Source organism: Agelaius tricolor, unplaced genomic scaffold (genome assembly GCF_023055355.1).
Source record: "Agelaius tricolor isolate 1412-34295 unplaced genomic scaffold, bAgeTri1.0.p SCAF_2, whole genome shotgun sequence".
In the NCBI taxonomy this organism is placed as follows: Eukaryota; Metazoa; Chordata; class Aves; order Passeriformes; family Icteridae; genus Agelaius; species Agelaius tricolor.
In genome coordinates, this window is record NW_027269262.1 from 33,714,480 (window position 1) to 33,733,802 (window position 19,323).

General features: G+C 35.6%; 1 protein-coding gene across 2 annotated transcripts in view; it reads left to right on the forward strand.

The window, feature by feature from the left end:
- The window catches only part of GABBR2 (gamma-aminobutyric acid type B receptor subunit 2), a 459,095-nt gene that overhangs the window by 303,117 nt on the left and 136,655 nt on the right, over positions 1 to 19,323 (forward strand). For both annotated transcript variants that reach the window (XM_071455578.1, XM_071455586.1), the window contains exon 13: positions 12,157 to 12,264. In XM_071455578.1, the coding sequence (XP_071311679.1) occupies positions 12,157 to 12,264 (108 nt within the window). The remainder of the gene's footprint in view (positions 1 to 12,156; positions 12,265 to 19,323) is intronic.

A 19,323-nucleotide genomic window follows, 5' to 3' on the forward strand; every position in this document is an offset into this window, starting at 1 on the left:
TTCTGCTGCTATTTTCATGCTATTCTATAAATTCTCACAAGCCTAGATCCATATAGAATACATTCTAGTTAAATCAAAACAAGCAACTCTGAAACCAAATCAAATATGTCCACCTAGAAATTTCTCATAATTTTTTGATGTAATATGCAGTTATTCTGACTTACAGATGTCTTTTCAAAGAAAGGGATAGGATACTCCTTCTAGAAGCAGTACAAAACAGCATTTAAATTTGTCCAATATCTTCTCAAAAAATTCTGACTCTGTTTGACCTTTTGCCTAAAATTATCACACTTACTCAGGAGTTACCGTCACTATCATTTTGATTCTTCTTCATGTCTCTAGAAAGTTGCAGTTCACAGCACCTGTTGTTTTTAGGAGTCTGAATTTCTGATGTCATGGTTGGCAAGAGAAGAATTTTACTTCAAGAGGAAAATTCAAAACATGAAAGTTGGATACCTAAAAAGCTAGTTGATGCAAATAAATCCCAATACGTCAACTGAAGCCCTCCATACTGACTAGAATCCTTATAGAAGTGAAACACCATGTGATCTTTTTAGTTAGACCATTTCAAAACACTGGAGATTCCATGGCGCATGCCAAGGTGGACTAGAAGACATACTATGGGTGAACGTACAGGGGAAGTCTTGCCTTCCTTATCTGGACCTGGACACAGCTGTATTTCAGACACTTAAACTTTAGGAGCTTTAGGAAAGGAGACTTTAGGAATACTTTAGGAAAAGAGAAGGAAAGAATATCCAATCTTCCTACAACTAGAACTCTAATTCTCATTACAGCTAGTAGAAAGAGATGCTTTAAAGATTTGAAAAGGATGATCCTGCTCACCTCTCACAAACTACTCTATAATTTTGTGAATACAATGGAGCCAATAGGAAGTGGAAGATGACATAATCCATTTTTTATCCAGGAATTATGTCCTTTTTTGTGAAATAACTTCTGATGGAGCAGAAGTGTCATTAGGAATTCACTGTTGCTGTCAATCCCCATTCTTTTCTCATCCTCCATTGCAGAAGGATCTAGTGGCATGGGATGCAATTTTTAGTCTTGATGTCTGATCTGTCTTGAGGGGCTTGTATCCAGAGCTCCTGAGTTCCCTGCCAGGCTGCAGGCCATTGTATGACTGGGCTACAGCCCTTCTCTGGAAGCAGCCATGCGCTGCTGAACAGAAGGAAAGTGGGAACCAGAGGTACTTATCAGCATCTAGCTGTTCTAGGAAACAGATTTCCAACCAAATGTAGCTATATAAGACTAAATTTGAGTCCTATTTTACATGTGAAACAGCTCAGCCTTAACTCTGAAAAATGAACCAATGTCTAAAATCCTGTGCCTCTGAGCTAGAACATTTCTTGTGATTTTTCTCTAATCTGCCTCTCAAAATGTAATCACTGGTCTCATTTTCTAAATGCAACAAAATTTAACTGTGGGCTGCTAATTTTGTCAAATCCTATGTATCTCTTCCTTTTATTTCAATTTGTATCTGTAGCATTATATTAGGTCTGTGTGGCTGCCATAGAGGGGTAGATCTTCACTTGAGTGAAACACTTACTTGACTTGACTTAGTAAAAGAAAGGGGTGGAGGAGAATGCTGTGTCCCGTAGCCAAACTTTGATTAAGAAATATCACCTTATGCCTTAAGCAGAGATTTGTTTTTTTCTTTTTTACATAGTGAAATGCTGTATAAACAGAGCAGAGTCTGAGATTTCTTCTCAGTCTTGGCTTTCCAGGTTTTCAGTCCAGTACAGAAGCATTTCTGATTGTGTTTTCCTGTGCATGGCTACTGATGTATCTTATGAGCCCCAGCTCTGTCAGCAATTAATACTACAGTCATAGATGCAGCAAATCCTTCACTAGCCAACCATTAGGAAGGTTTTTCCAACATCTTACTCATTAAAACAATTCTTTTAAAATTTTTCCTCCAATTATATTCTTTTAAATGGGATAGCTTATGTTTCTCCTAGATATCATCTCTCCATGGCTACCATTCACTGTGGCAATGCACTTTTATTGTATCTAGAAAACTCTGAATTAGTGCTGGGAAATTCATAAATATAGGAGGCAAACACACTTACCTGTTGAATAACTCTTGTCTCTCTCCTCCTCTCCTCAAAACGTCCACCAAGTGCTGGCTACAGAATATACATTTGGCTTCGTGAACATCCCTATTCCCATGTGGGCAATATGCTTAGTGGTTTCATTAGGTCTGCCTTCAGACACAAGTGCTTATAGGATCAGGTCAGGACAAATCTCTCTTCATCATCCATCTCACTTGAAATGCATGATTTTGTTTACTCATTCTAGCCATGAGAGATTGGTTTAAAATTCCCATTTTATTTCAGACTGTGGCTGAGTCTCTAAAAAAAGCAGTTACAATTGAGAACACTCATAAAAAGCCATTGAGGCAAGTCATAAGGGTGTAACAACTGTATCTCAGACACAGAGAAGAGCCATATGTCAATGAAAAGAGATATTATTTTGGAAGGGAAGTAAAAGTTTTCATTCAAGTTTTATAAGCACATGCAAAGCTATGAAGCTGTTGTTAGTATTAACCCCTGTCTAAACCAAGTAATCACCCTCATTGTCATCTGTATTTCAGAAGTGATGAGGTCTCAGCAGAGTAGCAGTATATACACAATAGCCAGTGTGCTTAATTGGATACGTTATATATGGTCTCTGTTTAATATTCTGGCAATTTTTGGCAAACTTATAGGAGATTCTTAAAACTTCTGTGTTGACTAAGGTGGTCCTACCACAGCAAGGGGATTGCAAATAGGTGGTCTGTAAGGGGTTTTACAATCCAGGCCATTCTATCATTCTGTCCTCACAAATTCAGGAAATATTGTTTCCAAATTGTAGGTATTACATTCAACTCTGTTGGATTTGTTTCCTCTATCACATGTTGTTTGTAGTGCTGTTTGGAGGGTGAAATGCTTTGCTACATCAGCTCTTTTTTTACTTTTCAACAATTTATGCCTATGTATGGCTCATGCCTAATGCTGTAATATTCCAAGGACACTGACACATGACCCAAAATTACACCAGTAAAACCTGAAAGGTTCAAAGGATTTATTTGCTAAGTTGTACTACCATTTTCCACTCTGTGAGGCACTGGGTGTAGGAGGAGGTGGTCTATAAGTTATTATGCTGAAACATAGAAACAAGTGTTATGTGTAGTTAAGAGTCAGTAAGAACTTTAAACATACAGTAAAATAATTTGCTGAATAAGAGTATTATATTAGTCTTTAAAATTATAAAATGTGGACTCTGTAACAGAGTGATAGAGTGGATAATTGGTTCCCAAACACACTCATTTTTATCTTGGTATGCCTGTTTTCTATGGAAAGCTAATCAAATATAATTAAATATATAATAATTCTGTGTTTTCACAGTAAAAACTCATAATAGCAAATGTAATATAATTTAGTTCCGTGTCAGAATTAAAGATTAGGTATCATATTTTATAACTCAAATTACATGGAATTAAAATGATCCAGAGCAGCGAGTTCTGAGAAGGTGGTCAGTGTATTACTGAAGCATTAGATAATGTCTTACTTAATAGCAACTTTATTGGTTGCACAGAAAAAGAAGAAGAAATACAATATTTCATTACGTCTATATGTATGCCAGAGTACAAAGTATTTTAGAGAGAGAGAGAGAAAGAGAATGATTTATCTTTATTTTTAATCTCAGAACCACCGTGGTATCATAGCAAAAAAAAATAAAAAGAAGTTGGAAGTAAGGGTGTGAAATGAGATGTGATGCCAACTGGAAAAATGCAAGCAAGTGGAAGAATATTTGAAAGCAGTCATTATATGGAAGAGAGAGACTCAAAATTAGCAATGCTAGTGACATATCCTATGAATAGAGTTTAAAGTGACATACTAAATAGAGATACTTAAAGTAGTGAGAATATTAGATAAGATCATAACGTTTAGACTTCTGTAATACACTCCACTGAGAATTTCATGATTTACATTTAAGATGAGTAATGTCTTTCCAAGTTGGAACTGCTATTGAATAAAAGACTACTATGGTCCTGAGGACAACCATTGTCTTCTCTGTTATGCATTTTCCTCAAATAAGTAAATCTAATTATTAAGTAGGGGCTGAAGATGTTTAAAGTAATCCACGTTGCTCTCACCCATAGTTCCACAAAAAAAGGCCTGGTTCATTAGGTAGTAGTAGAGTAAACAGCTCTTCTCCTCAGTCTTGGTAGTTCTGATGTGTAGCAGGACTTTCTCCTGGGAAATGTGCTGCACTGGGTCATTGCAGTGCTTGGGTCTTGAATAATTGAGTATAGGGTTCACATTTGACAGGAGATACCTATTCTGCAGATAGAAACTGCCTTTCAATATCCTTTACAATCCAAAGTATTCTGAAAGGGTGTCACATAAAATATAAGAGGATTTAAGTCTTGTAATTTGTATAGGCACTAAAATAAAGCATGCTTTGTCTTGTTCATCTCACTTGTTAGCATCGTTTATATGAATTGCCAAAGCTAGACAGCGATTCTGTGATTTCAGGTGATCTTACTGAGCCTAGTCAGTGTTTTGGCTTGGATAAAGTAAAAAAAAAAAAAAGGCATGAAGGTTTTTGCACACTGCAGGCTGTGCTCAGGCTCTTCTTAGATTTCAGTTAGTTGCTCTCAGCCATGGTGTGGACTTTTGGAAATGCTCTTTGCACAGAAAGAAGAAACCAAACAGTGGGGTGGGATGGAGAGACAGAAAGAGAGGAGTACAGACCACTGACAAAGTCCAGCTCACTACTACAGTGTGTGTGTGACTACCCAGAATTTGTGTTTTTCTCAGAAAAACATCCTGAGGACATGTGCATTCATGGCAACAGTAGATGTTATAGACCTTATATCTTCTCAAAGGTGCATTTTAAAATGTGACCTTTAAATGTATCCAGATATTCAGATGCACTTAGCATTTTCAACCAGTATCATTCTTAATTAAGGGTCATGAACACTTTTGACTCTGTGCCTTGCAACAAGGTGAAAGGCAGGGGTTTTTCTTTTTTTACTGTTTCTTATTTAATATTGTTATATCTGCCATGCTGAGAGAACAGCTAGGCAAGGTGGAACTCCATGGTCCACATTTCACCCTTTCTAGGGAAGCCCTGAACCTCTGTAGGGTGGGGATTGCCATGTAATATTAGAGTGGAGAGACATCCTGAAAAACACATCAAACAGAGACTTATAGACTGTAGTGAGGAACAAGGAGGAAAAGACCCTTGTGAGCTGTTGTGGATTGGGTTCCTAGGGATGGAAGCAGGCTGCAGGGTGAGGGGGACGGTGGGCAATTTGCTAAAACTCCAAAAGCTGGCTGAGTGCAGGTCTAAAAGGAGGGACTTGCCTCTAATAGTAAAGCAGGGAGAGAGAGGGAGAAGATGTATGAGCCATCTGTCTTTTTATTTATTTCTGCTTTGTCTTCACTTGTCGCTTTGCATTTCCTCTGTTTAACCAATTTTGAGGCAACAGACTAAAAGAAAAACATGTAGGCAGCACCACCACTAAAGCTGTGGTTTCCTCTCTGGGGAAGAGGCTCTTGGACTAGACCCTGTACTACCAAATAGCGTGTGGCTTTGATATTTGGATAGTAGTTGATGATATGGTCTTATTCATGCCCTTTATGCTCTTCAGGCATTCCCCAAAACTCCGGGTTTTGTATTGGTTTGTTGTAGGGTTATTATTTTTTATCTGGGAGGGGATATTTCCTGTCTTTAAACTTTATATTTGCCTAATCCTTTTGCTCAAATTGTTTAGTTTTGGCCAGGAATTTAAAAGAAAATCCAACAGACAGACACTCAACTTCTATTGAACTGCAAAAGGATTTAGACCTCTAATCTATTTCTTTGTCTCCGGAAACCAGAGCCTTTGTTTGTGTTTTTCATCTGGCCTTTTTAATTTTGTGTGTATTCTTCAGTTTATTTCCTACTTAATTGTTTAGCTGTTAATTTTAATCTTCCATTTCTGTATAATCACTTCCATAATTGTTCTCACTGTCGTTCAGTCTGAGACTGATCTCACTCCTATTTAATTCAACAGTAGCTCTGTTACTGAGTTTAACATGAGCCTGATCAGCTTCTATTTTAGTAAATGACATTTTCTTGAGGGTAAAGATAAAAGAGTACAGACAAAAGTTATAAGGCTGAATAGATCCTAGAAAAAGTTATGTCATATACTGAAGCAAATACACCACAACCTTGCCAGAGATTTATTAAGGTAATATTTTTAGAATGTTTTCCTCTCCTTCAGTAGAAACAGCAGACATTTTTTAAAGCCTCCTTATAGAAACAGGAGAAATGATAACATCTTTTACACTACCCATAGATTAACTCTGAAAAATGATCTAAAGGATATTAAGAAATCACTACAGGAGATCTCACAGCATGGAATGAACCTCTGTATTTAATTTATGTGAAAACAGCAGGATTCAATTCTCTAACATTATTGCCACTTATGTTTTACAGGAATCTCTGCTAGTGCCACACAAATTCTAAAAAAAAGAGCTAAAAGTCATAAAAATTTGTCCAAAATGTCTGATATAAATGAGAAAAGTATAATTCAAAGGGATGAACTCATTCTTTGGGGTCTGCTTGTGTTCACACAATCAATTTTGCCATCATTAATAGAAGCAGAGCCATAACCCAGTGAAAATTTGTTGAGATGACACATATTTATTCATCATAATTATCCATTATGTCCCCAGTTTTACAAGAAAAATAGAAGGTGCTTAATTTCCAACTCCTGCATACTCCACAGAAATCAATGCAATTGTCCACTTAAAGACAATTGTGCTCTCCAGGGCTAAATGCACAGCATGGTTTCTTTTCGCATTTGTTTAATACCTAAATCTAGTACTGAGATGCCACCAAGCTGCTCAGCAGTGATGTTCAGCTGCAGCCTACCCCTGTGGGCACTGCAGCTTCTACCCAGGTGTGTGTAGAACTGGCTCATTGTTGATATTCCTTAAGTGAATCAGTCCAATCTCATAAACAAAGCTGGAGAGCAGAGTGTCAAGTCCTACAAAAGAAAGATTTGCAAGTTTTATTTTGAAAAAATCAACATCTTGAGGTGGGGAAAAGTATGTTTTCAAGAATCTTAAACCTGAGTGATTCCTCTGCAGAAGTATAATTTAAATGTTTTACTAACTGAGGGAGTTCTTAACCAAGCAGTTTCACTATGCCATTGTTAAAACAAAAACAAGAAACAAAATTTCAAACAAAAAAGTCATCTAGAGAAGTGATAAGAACTTTGAAGCCTTTAACACAACACATGAAGGTCGTTTGTGCTGATACTTGTTTTTTTTATTCTTCACTCTGAGTCTTTAATCCCGTCTTCTTTTTTCACTTGAGATTGGCAAACTGGATTAAAATAGCATTAACAAAGCTGCAACGTGAAAAAACAGAGTGTGTAGTGTATTCAGTTCAGGTGGTTATATTTTTTTCTTTCAATTTAACAAAGCAGTAAAATGCATCACTTGCTTGATCCACTTGCAAGACCTTCCCAGGCATTCCGTGCTGGATTGTCACTGTGTGGTCTTCTGAATGCATAGGCAGTGGTGGTCAAATAAAGGAAAATAATGGAACTTCTTGAAAAATTAAAGTTTTAACTTTTCATGAATTCAGTTAGTTTTCCAAGATAACCTTATTTTATGATTTTGTATAGAATTGTAATTATATTAAAACAAAATATTTTAAATTAATTAAAATAATATTGTTTACCTGAAAGTTAGCAATACCTAAAATGTTGGGTTTATTTGTAAGCTTCATTCTTAGAATATATAAACAGAGGGTTTTACTTCTTTATTCAGGGTGTTTCTGGTACTTTCACCACTTACTAATTTCCCTTAATTTCCCCCATTGTTCACAATAAGATGGCTTCTTTTATTAATAATGAATGATATATCAGGTAACTTTTATGTCTGTTACACAGATTCAAAATTAGTAACCATTTCACCGTTCCCATAATGAGATGATGGGAAAGACTCAGATAGATTTGTGTGAAGATATCAAATAGCAGCAAATATAGACTACCCAGCAAAAGCTCAAGGTTGAGAGGAAATAGAATTGAATTCAAAGTAATGTTACATAAGATTGTTAACCTATCTGTGCTTATTATCTGGCAGAAGAATTGTCTTCCTTGAAAAAAGAAAAGGAGTTTAGCACCTTATGGTGCACCTTATGGATAGGTTAAAAACAGAGGGGTTTTACTGCCAAAGGAAAATAAAAGTAATGCTCCTACGAGATGTAAGAAACATCTTGTTCATAGATGCAATGACTCTTAAGCTGAAACTTACAATATTTGTTTAAAGTTTAATATTTGATGAAGGTAGGGTTTTTTTTTTAATAACAATCATAACTGTTTCAAGTCTGCAAGTCAAGATCTCTTTCTTTGTGGAGATACTTCCAGTGTTTACTGTTTATCAGCTGTGCAATCCACCAGATAAATTTTTTCTAGGGTTTTTTATTATTATTATCACAATTAATGCACCTATAAGAGCTTCTATCAGGTAATTTGTAAAAAGAAAAAATTCCTAAATGATGTTTTTAAAAATAGACCCTAAACCAAAATAGTGTAGCACCTAAAAAGAGAACTGACATAGGAAATTCCATTTTACTATCTGTGTAGGAATACTTAATTGTTGTATACCAAATGATATAATTTCCTTCGACACTTGCATGTTGTCTTTGAATTATAAAAAACAAAATATTTTTAGGACATATTCAAATAGTCAACTCATCTTATTCATAAAAAAGGGAACCAAGACATATAAGTGGGTAATTGAATGTATACGCTGAAATAATTGAAGACATCAAGAATTTTGTAATGAACTAACCATTTAAGAAAAAAGAAAGAATTTTTTCAGGTTTTGGGTCTATTTAGGAACAGGCATTTGAATGCAAGTTCTTGTCTACTGAAGAGAGATTTTTCTGCCTGTTTGGTGGGTTCTGACAGAAGGGTGGTTTTCTTCAGCTTCTGGGCAAACACAACTTTAGAAACTTCCAGCGTGGGAGAATTGCTGATCAATTGTACAACATCATGGTCATGCTCTTCAATTACTGATATTTTCATCACTTTCTTTCAAATGAGTAGGATATGGAGGTATAATACATTTAAGAATATAAATGAGCAGATATAAGAATTTCAGAGACTTTTGCTGTTTCCTAACTTTTTCATTTTGCCAGCTGCATTAATGAATTATAGCAGACAAATTTGAGGTCATTTTCTTCAAAATTAAAAATTAATTTTCATCTGAAACTTACCATCTCCTTCTTAGCAACAATGATCTCATTTTGACAAAATCCTGGTATATTTAAGCTAACATGATTCCAATAAAGACAGTAGTTATTTTATTCTAATATGCACAATCCTAATCAGGGATACATAATTTTTTTTTAATCAAACATGCTAGAAATAACATTTTTCTGACTATTGAGTTAGAAACATTTTATGAGCATAATTGAATTTATTAGTATTCCCAAGAGACAATTACTGTTTCAGTGAGAACAAAACAGTCTTATTAGAGACACGAAAATACCATGTATCTGTTTGCCAAATATACCACTAAGCTGTACACAAAAGAGCTGAATACTTATTAATAGCAGCAAAAGGATTGAATGCTAAGTATGGTTATTGATGGGAAGTCAAAAAAAATGTAACTGGCTAGTATGAACACAATGATATAAAATGTATATTTTAAATCCATCAGAGTTGATCTAACTGGTTTTACTGAAGTATAATGCAGGATAGTGGCTAATCAGCAAAGACTTGAAAAATAATAAAGATAAAATAAAATAATAAAAGGCTTTGCTGGCCTAAATATCTATTCCTTTTTTTTCTATTTTTTTTGTTTGTTTAGGGGTTTCATTTTCAATATTAAGAATGTCACGAAGTGGCAAAACTCCTGTAGTTTGAATCTAATCACAATTGTTTTATGAATAGCAAATTGCCCAGGAATGAGTCAACTCTACATTCAAGGTCATTATCAACAATGCAATAGATAAACCACAACATTAGATGCCACTAAGTAATTAATATATACATATAAATATCCAAACAGTCTTCTATGCACAATCACAACAGTTTCTAATGTTAAGGCTCATGGTGCTGTGTGTACTTTTCATAGAACCCTAGAATGGCTTGGGTCACAAGATACATTAAATATCATCCAGTTCCAATTCCATGGCCGTGGGCAAGGATGCCACCCATTAGACCAGGCTGCCCAAAGCCAAATCCAACCTGGCCTTAAACACTTACAGAGGTGGGACATCCACAACTTTGGGCAACCTGTTCTAGTGCTTTGCAAATCTCACAGTGAAGAACCACTTTTCTCTTACTAATTCATTATTTTGGACCATGTGCGTCTTTATTTATTTATTAACTGCAGTAATTTTATTGCTTTATCAATAGTTTTTGAATGAGTATAGTTTTTTTTTTCTTTTCCCTGCCTTCGTACCTAGTAACTAAACACTATTAAAAGTCAGAACTTGTTTTCCACAGAAAATTTTATGTAAAACGATAACATTTTGAATGCAAAAATGGAAATTACGGAAATGTTTGAAAAGGCAAAAAATAGCATGCATTTAGATATGAAACATTTAGGCTATTCCTCAAGATTATCTTAGATGTCAAGTTTTGAATCTTACTAGAATGCCTAGTTTCTCATCAATATGCATATCCTGAAATTACAAATTAAAAATCCCAAACTCTTGAGAAGTTAGATGTGAAACTAGGCTGGTTTCTAATGAAAAACATCGCCTTTAGGTTCTCTAAATACTATTTCCCAAATGCTTTCTTAGAACATCCTAGTTTCTCTAAATCAGATTGGTTTTTTATATCACAAAACAGCTCTGCTGGCCAAGCATGCATAGTCAACATGGCCAAAAGAAGGCTGCCTTTCCCTTTTTCTGTAGCTTTCTTTGTAGCTTTCCTTTCCCTGTGTTTAGCCATTGTTTTTCCCCCAATTTTTTTCATCTGGAAGATAGAGTACTTTGGTATTTTACTTCTTGGTTCAATTTTGTGCACTTTTATGGGTTGGTACTCCTTTTTTTATGGCTTGATGTGTGTGGAGTCTCTAAAAGGAGGATGAGATTATTCCTCCTCCTTGTGATTTCTCAGGCTTTCAGATCCAACTGTTGGCTTCCAGCTCCATGCTGTGCCTCTCGCATGGTCTTCTACCTGCTATGCTTTGTAGTCTCTGATCCATCTTTGGGAAGAAAATTACCTGCTCAGGGAAAAAAAAGCTTTCAAACAGCCAAACCTGCATGGTAATGAAAACAGAAACTTCCTGGGAATTAGAGAGGGCTGTTTAGAGCTTGCTGCAACTCTGAAGATCACTGTCCTGGCTCGAAGCAAGTCTGAAAGTGAGGGCCTGGGTACAAGTTAGACAGGGCAGGGGAGGAATTGCAGAAAAAAACTTTTTTAATCTGTGTTCTGTACTTCTTGGTCAATTTGAAATTTTTCTATTAAAAAGAAAGAGGAAAAAGCAGCCCAAAACCTTACACCATTGCTCTATTCAAGCTCACCACCTCCTTTTTCTTAGGCCACATTTCAGGTATTGTCATTGTCTTGGGTATTGTTCCTGAGGCTTGCCAACCAAAACTGTGTTCCTGTTTTGCCATTTTCTCTCATAGGATAATTTAAAGTCTGTTGTTCTTATCTTTCCAGAATGCTCGGGTTTTTCACTGAGTGATGTGTATCTCACATAGTACAATCTTTTCTTATTTAGTCTGAATTACATCTCTATTTCTCTGTTCATTTCTGTTCAAAATGTTGCTATTAATATTAGCTCCCTGAGTGCTTTTTATAGTCTGTCTCTTGAGTTTCTCCACTGGCTCTTTCCTCTATCTGCAAAGAACACAATAAAAGTAAAAAAGCAAAATATTTTAAGAGATTTATGGGTTTATATATGAAAGAGCTAGTTAATTCAGCATCTAGATTTGTTTCACTTTCGCTTATTATGGAGCGAATGGATGGATGAGTAAAAAAGCAAGTAAGCAATGAATGAGAAATTACTAAATATCAAGTTTTTTCAAGTTCTTCAGATTTTTTTCCTCAGGGTCTTAATAAAAAAGTTGTCTGAAATTATGATATCTAAGTAACTTTTTCCTTTTTTTATGTATATACATTTTTAGGTCCGAACATGGATTCTTACAGTGGGATACACAACTGCATTTGGAGCAATGTTTGCAAAAACGTGGAGAGTCCATGCAATTTTCAAAAATGTAAAAATGAAGAAAAAGGTGAGAGGAAATAGACTCTTTTTTTGTTGCCCTGCTAATACAAGTTTCTAATTGTTTTCATGCCTTTCCTGGATGGCCATAGCAGTGCTGACTGTTCATGTGTCACATCCAAAGATCCTGAATAATTTGATATTAAGGCTTTTTGGTTTCTTTTTTAGTCTCTCAGAGTTGGAGTCAAGCATCAGACCTCCAGTCTTTATAATAAAAGGTGGACAGCGGAGTTGGCTGTAAAATGTAAATGTGAATTTGGATCTCTGCTCCCTCTTAGTATGTTGCTTCAGCATCCAGAAGTCTCCTTCTGGTAGATTTGCTTATTAATGTTTTCTGATTATATCTGTCTAAGACATGGATATTACCTGAGGATTTCTCATGGATTGGTAGGAGGAAGCAAGAGAAAGTGCTGCTTATAGTTTCCCATTTCTAATTAATATTGAAATTGCATAAGTTTACTCTAAGACTGGTCAGAATTGAACCACAATAGTTGTCTCTGTCATTTTTGGTACAGCATATTTTCTGTAAAGGCTTAGGCTCAGTTTAGGAGTAGTGCAGCTCTTCATGATATTTTTCCCATTAAGCTTCTTTTCATACATGAAGTACTTTTTATCAGATGATTTTATTAATAAACTGGAAAAACACTGAGTAGAAAACATTTTGCTGGTAAAAACATTAAGAGAAATATTCATGAAACAGAAAAACAGAATATTTTTATAGAATGAGCAGAAGTGCCAAGTGCAGTTCCTATGTGCATCTGAACAGTTTTATTCTAATAACCAATAAAGAGTTATATATAACCAAATTAAGTAGAAGAATATGAAGACTATTCCAAAAACTTGTCAGATTACTCTTTTTTGTTGTTGTTGTTGTTATGTGTGGTCATAAAAGATCTCTGTTGTTAATTTTTATTTTGTTAGCACCATGTTATTTTTCCACAATTGCAATATGTAGGGAGACTGTCACAATAGGATACATCATTCCCTTAGAAGGAGTGGACTTTATTTAGACAGGGAGAGAGTTAACTCAGTTTCTAAGAAGATTTATGTCTGAGGTTATTAAGGAATTACATGCTGTGTCTGGAACTGGATCTATTACTCTGGCACCACAACACATCCAATTAGTACTTGCCCCTCCTATTTGGCCATGTCAGGTTTGCTCCACTTCATTATCATTCTTAAAAAAGAAAAAAAAAAGATGAATAAATACAAAATATCTTAAAACTAACTAAAATTATAAAAATTTCTATACCAAAACCAGGATGCTCTGGGTGGACTGAAATGGAAACCTCCCTTTTTGCATGTTTGCAAAGAGCCCACTCTAACATATGAGTTTATACTACCAGACTCTTTTATACACTTTTTTTCTTCATTTTTTTCAAGGATCTCACACTTCCTATATTAAAGTTTTTTAACAAAGATGAACCAGGATTTTACCTTCCTGGAGAAATGAAATTTTACATTGCAAATATTTTTTACATATTGGTACGAATCTTTTTAAATTAGTGAAGTTACATAAGACACTACAGTCTAACACATAAAAGCATTTACTTCATGACCTTTATTATCCTCAGAATTTTATAATTTCTCCAATACATACTATTTCAGATAGGAGTGAGTAGGTACTGCAATGGACTGTCACTAAACTTTTGCTTCCTTTTTTTTAAACATTACATTTTAGATCTGCAAGTTGCTACTCAATAATAAATTTCACTGTCTGTTAATTAAACATAATCCTCAAATTCTTTATTGCCCCTGTTTTTCAAGGGGCTCATCACCAACTGCAAATTGCAATTGATTGTGCATAGCTGGATGTTAAAATTATTTAAGATCAGTTAAAAAGATACTGACCAGTATAAGGGAGATAAACTTTCAGACATCTGGATGAAGACCAGTGAGCTTCTTTGCTCTGAGTGATATTGGAAGCATCAAGGCTGTTATATCAAGGCTGTTAGGCTACCTTCCTCAGTATTCTGGAATTAAGTCAATAACACATTTTGTTCTGTAAACTTTAAAGAATTCTTTATTTAGATATCTCACTCCAAATCATAAGTGTGAATCATGAAGTGCAACAGTTTTCTTTATGTAAAACAAATCAGCTATCCAGATAAGTGTTTACAAGTCATATATTTTCTGTCTTTGATTTGCCAGGATAGATAAAAGTGTTTTTAGGAGTCGACTGAAAAACATGGCATTCTTTACTTATGTCTTGCAAGAATGACATTTCCATTTTCTGCAGATGTAGTTTACAGCCAAAGTATTATCTTTCTATGGATGCACAGAAAGTAGAAATTTTTGCAAACAATATCTAAACTGACAAATGCACAAAGGTAGTGCCACATGAAAAAAACGCATGAATGTTTCTGAATTAGTTGTGCCATGACAGAGCAGACTGGCATTGCAATCAGAGAAGTACAAAGTTCCAAAATATTTAAGTAGTGTGGAACTTATTCATTTTTGATCTCTTTGGTTACTTCCTGTATATACCTATGACAGTACAATCTGTATGACCCTTAGGCATACAACCTTTGCCTGTCATCCTCAATATTTTCTTCAGGAAAATATTTGCCAACAGTGAAATTTCTTCAGAGAGTTAAAGAATCCCTGTGTGGCTGTTGAAAACACTGGTTAATTCATTTCTTGAAAGTGGGTGTTAAGTAAAGGAGAGAATATGATGAGTAAATCTGTTTATCTTCATTAAATAGGGCAAGCTTCTGTACATTTATTGTACACTTCGGTATACAACGTGGCTTTTTGAAGCATTAGTGGATATTTGTCTCAGTGTGAGGAAATATACAGAATTTTAAATAATAATAATAATAATGCACTCCATATTACTGCAGTGGAAAGTGAAACTTAATGAGTTAGAGTGTCTTGAATTAGTTGAAGGTTCTCATTAACTGCTGTTTATAGAGCTTTCAAAAGTCTATTTTATTTTCACCTTTTTATATATCCACTCTTCAGTTACTGGAAATTAATAAACAAAAAAATTCAGAATATACTCATTCTGTTATCAGACTACTAAGGATAAATTTTTCAAAATTCCCAGAGCTCTGTCACCATCTTTGATCTTGCTAGGGCTCAAAGGAAGCAAATTAAAAATGCATTAGTTTTAGCTGGAAACAGAGGGGTGCAAGGGGATCAATTTTTGTCAAATGGAAATGACAAAATCAGTAGGGGGAAATAAATTATTTTTGAGTTTTGAAGAGGTTAGCAGAGATAATGGAAAGTGAAATAGAATTAGTATTAAAAATAACTAATAACTGTAACAGTTATAATTGAGGTGCAGCTCTGGTTTTCATACGTCTCCTTTCTGTTGTTTTGGGCTGCAGAATGTCTTCTGCTCTGAGAGAGGTGGGGACTGGTTTATTGTTTTTCTTGGCAGCAGGAGGGCTGGCAGTGGATAAGAGGAGAGAGAGGAGAATATCAGTGGCAGGAGAGCATGTGGTGTCCTGGGGAAGCTTTAGCTAGCTGAACCATTTACAGAACGAAGCCTTCTGGAAAATTTAGAAGGACGAGAAGTTGTCCATTTTGTTAGGATCTGCACTGTCTTGGGTTTTTGGGGGTGTTGAAGCACTCCTGCACAGTGACTGCTCCTGCACAACTCCTGAATGCCAAATGAAGCCCAGAATAGTCAGAAATTCTATGCAGTAATATTTGAAGCCTCCATAAATGTTATAAATTTTGCTCCTACAAAGACAAGCATTTGGCCATTTGTAGATGGGTGCACTAAAGCATGAAGATGATCAAGGTCACAATGTTGCCTTGTTGCATTTGTTGTATTGGAAAGTACAATACATCTCAGTTGATGCTGCCATGATAAGCTTGTCTTACCCATAACAGAGTACACTCTGGCTTTGTCTATTTGGACTTAATTCTTCAACTGTGGCATCAGAGAAGGGATGTTTTATCTTCAATTTTCACTGAAAATATTATCATTGTACTCAGTTATTAGTACTGCTGTAGATTTCTGGTGGCATATGTCTTTATGTTGACAAAGTTGTTACAAGATAAATACAAGATAAATACAAGATAATGACAAAAGGGGTGTAGAGCAGCCTCTTTTCTTGAGGCTTGTGCTGCTATAGTTTGGCCAACATTATTCTACTCCTTCACATAGGCTTTCTCTGTATTGGTAATATCAAAGGGAAAAAAATACAAATAATCACAACAGACAAAAATTACTTATCAGTCTAACCTGACTCAGCTATGCCTGTCAGGCTGCCATCTGGCAAACTTGTTGTCATCCATTTGGCCTGCTAGGTCCTTGTAAGAGTACTGAAGAGAGCTGAGGTCTTCATGCCTTGCAAAGATGGGAAGGAGATTGCACAGATTATGTTTTTGACAGTAGGCTGGGGAAGGGAGGCTGGCAATGCAAGGGAACTTCAGGGCCAAGAGACTGGGAGCAGGAAAGAGACTGAAGAGGAGAAATCAGGTTTCCTGCCAATTACTTCAAGAGAGAAAGCCTGTCCAGATGAAAAAAAATAATCTTGGAAAATCTTGGGATTATATACTGGGAAAGATATTGAAGAGGGAGACTGAATTTGGATTAAAATTCCTTTGGAAACTAAATTTCAAAGCCAGCAAAGGCAGGAAGGTCTCTAAGAAGTGATCAAGAAAGTTGAGCATGATGGAATGCAGAGCCTGAGTATGGTATTTAAATGGCAAACTGTAATTGAAGAACTAGGTCTGGTTTAAAATTAGATAAGGATTGAAATTTAGAGGCAGAATGGGAGGCCTGAAAAGTAGGGATGCAGTCTAGGAAAGCAAAGCAGGAATGAGAATGGAGAAAGAGACAAGAAAAAACTTGAAATTAGGACTGACCAAAACGATTTCACAAGAAGTGTGGGCAGAGCATAAAATCTGAACACGGGATTTTTGAATATTACTGTTCTTCTTTCTATTACTGTGTACCTATAAAACCTACAGGCAAAATATGTGCCTTGTCTTCCTGTTATGCAGTTGTACAGATCCTGATAGCTTCTAGTGACTCTTTTAGCTCAAGCTGATGAGGTGTGCAAAGATGTAAAGGCCCCTCTTGCTGATGCATGCAGCTCTCTCTATAATTGAATCCTCTTTCCATTTTCTTTATGAAGAATGGGCTCATGAAAACGTTAAAAGTTTTATGTTGTGGCTGCAAAGTCAATAATTGAAAAACTACAGCTTGCTAGGATCTCTACAATGTACATTTCTTCCCCTATGTGGACACCGGTGAAGCCTTGGCTTCCTCACAGAATGCCACTGTCATGGAGCAAATGTAGTGAGTCTGCTCTGGGTATGCAATAGGACTCTGCAGTAAAAGAGAGAGTTTTATGTTACCATCTTTTCATTCTTTTCTTTAAACCAGAAAATATGCATAATGAAAAAGGCAGTAGGAGTTTTGAGAAAGGTGGTCTAATGTATAAGAGAGTTAAGTACCAAATGAAAAAAAATAACTACTTTCCAGAATTTGTTATGCTGTAGGATTCTCTCAGAGCATATTTTTTTCAGAATTTATTCTTCTGTTTCTTTGTTTCTGAGAAGCAAATCTATTACCTGAGTGAAGCAGTGCAGGAATTCTCAGACATTTTAGCTTGTTGCTTTTACACTCCATTTTTTAACAAATCTGGCCACCCCAACTGAATAACTTGTACATTTAATGGTTCAAAAACAGGTGTATAGAAAAGTAGGAGAGGTAAGAAATGATCCAGGCTCTTTCTGGGGTCAGGGTACATGGGCTACTCTGAGCAGTGCCCAATCCCCATCTCCCAGGTCAGGGTGGCAGCAGCTGGCTGTGTGCTCCTACCCTGCACGGTGCCAGCTGCAGGGATGCTGCCAGCTCCTGTGATTGCACAGCATCCCTGGGGGAGGGGGAAATAGAGGGGAGAAAGCAGCTGGAGGCTACACAGTTATGGGTTTATGTGCTGCTGCCTTCTCTTCTCAGCTTGATTGTTATCCCCATTCCTCATTTGAAAACCTCTGTAAGGAAGTTTATAGAATGAGTGTCATCTCTGGCTATAAACATTCCTGTAAATTTTTCAAGCCACTTATGGAATTTAGAATTTATTAAAATCTATGTTTTTCCTCACTAAAGTCCTAAAAAGTAACCCGTTATCTTAATCTTTTAAAAATAGATGAAGCAAAATTCTCAAGATTATGTTGACGTGGGGTTTCGGTCAGAACCTCATAGGCCACATCTCATTTATTCACTTAAATCCTATGTAGACATAGTTCTGAATTAGCATAAATGTAGTTTGTGTTACCTAATCAGTTCTTTCTGTAAATTCTGTTATAAAATATTTTTCCAGGTCAGTTTTCAAACTGTTTATATTTTTTCCAGGATTTTTTTTTTAAATCATGCTAGAGCTTTTTGTGTGCATAACAAGAAGTTATATGATGGATTTCCCCTAGGATACACTTGTATTCTACTAAATATATATGAGAGATCATAAGTCTGGAGAGGAGATGTGTCAAGATCCAAAAATTTGCTTTGGGTAACCATACCAACAGTACAACAATCTATTAGGGACCATCTGCTGAAAATGAACCAGCATATGGATACCTAAAGAAATGTTCAGTGTCATTGTTCAGTCTTTGAGAGTAAGAAAGAAGACAGTTTGAAATTTGCTTATGTTTAGGATTTTTTTTCATTATGAATATTTACCACTGGATCAAGTAATCTCTGAATCTTACAGGGCAGTGTAAATTATTCAGGTATGTCTTATGGTTTATTAATAAACAGATACAGTATTTCCTAAAGTGATATAAGTGGAAACTAAATTATTTTGATTTTTTTTTTCCCCAAATAGCTACAACTATAAATTTTAAGTCCAAAGCTTTAAAAATAGTCAGTGTAATCTTAGAATCCAAACTTAGATGTAAAATAAGCATCGTGGTTTCCATAAGAGCTGATCAGCCAAAATGCCAACCAAGGAACAACAGGAATCATATTTCTAAAATTTACGTTCATATAAATATGGAATGTGAAGCTAAATCTCAAGCTCACATCACAGAAAGAAGCTGAGCTAATGAACTGTACATCTAGAAGAAAAATCTGCTTTTGAAGTAATTTATGTATGGAAATTTCTGC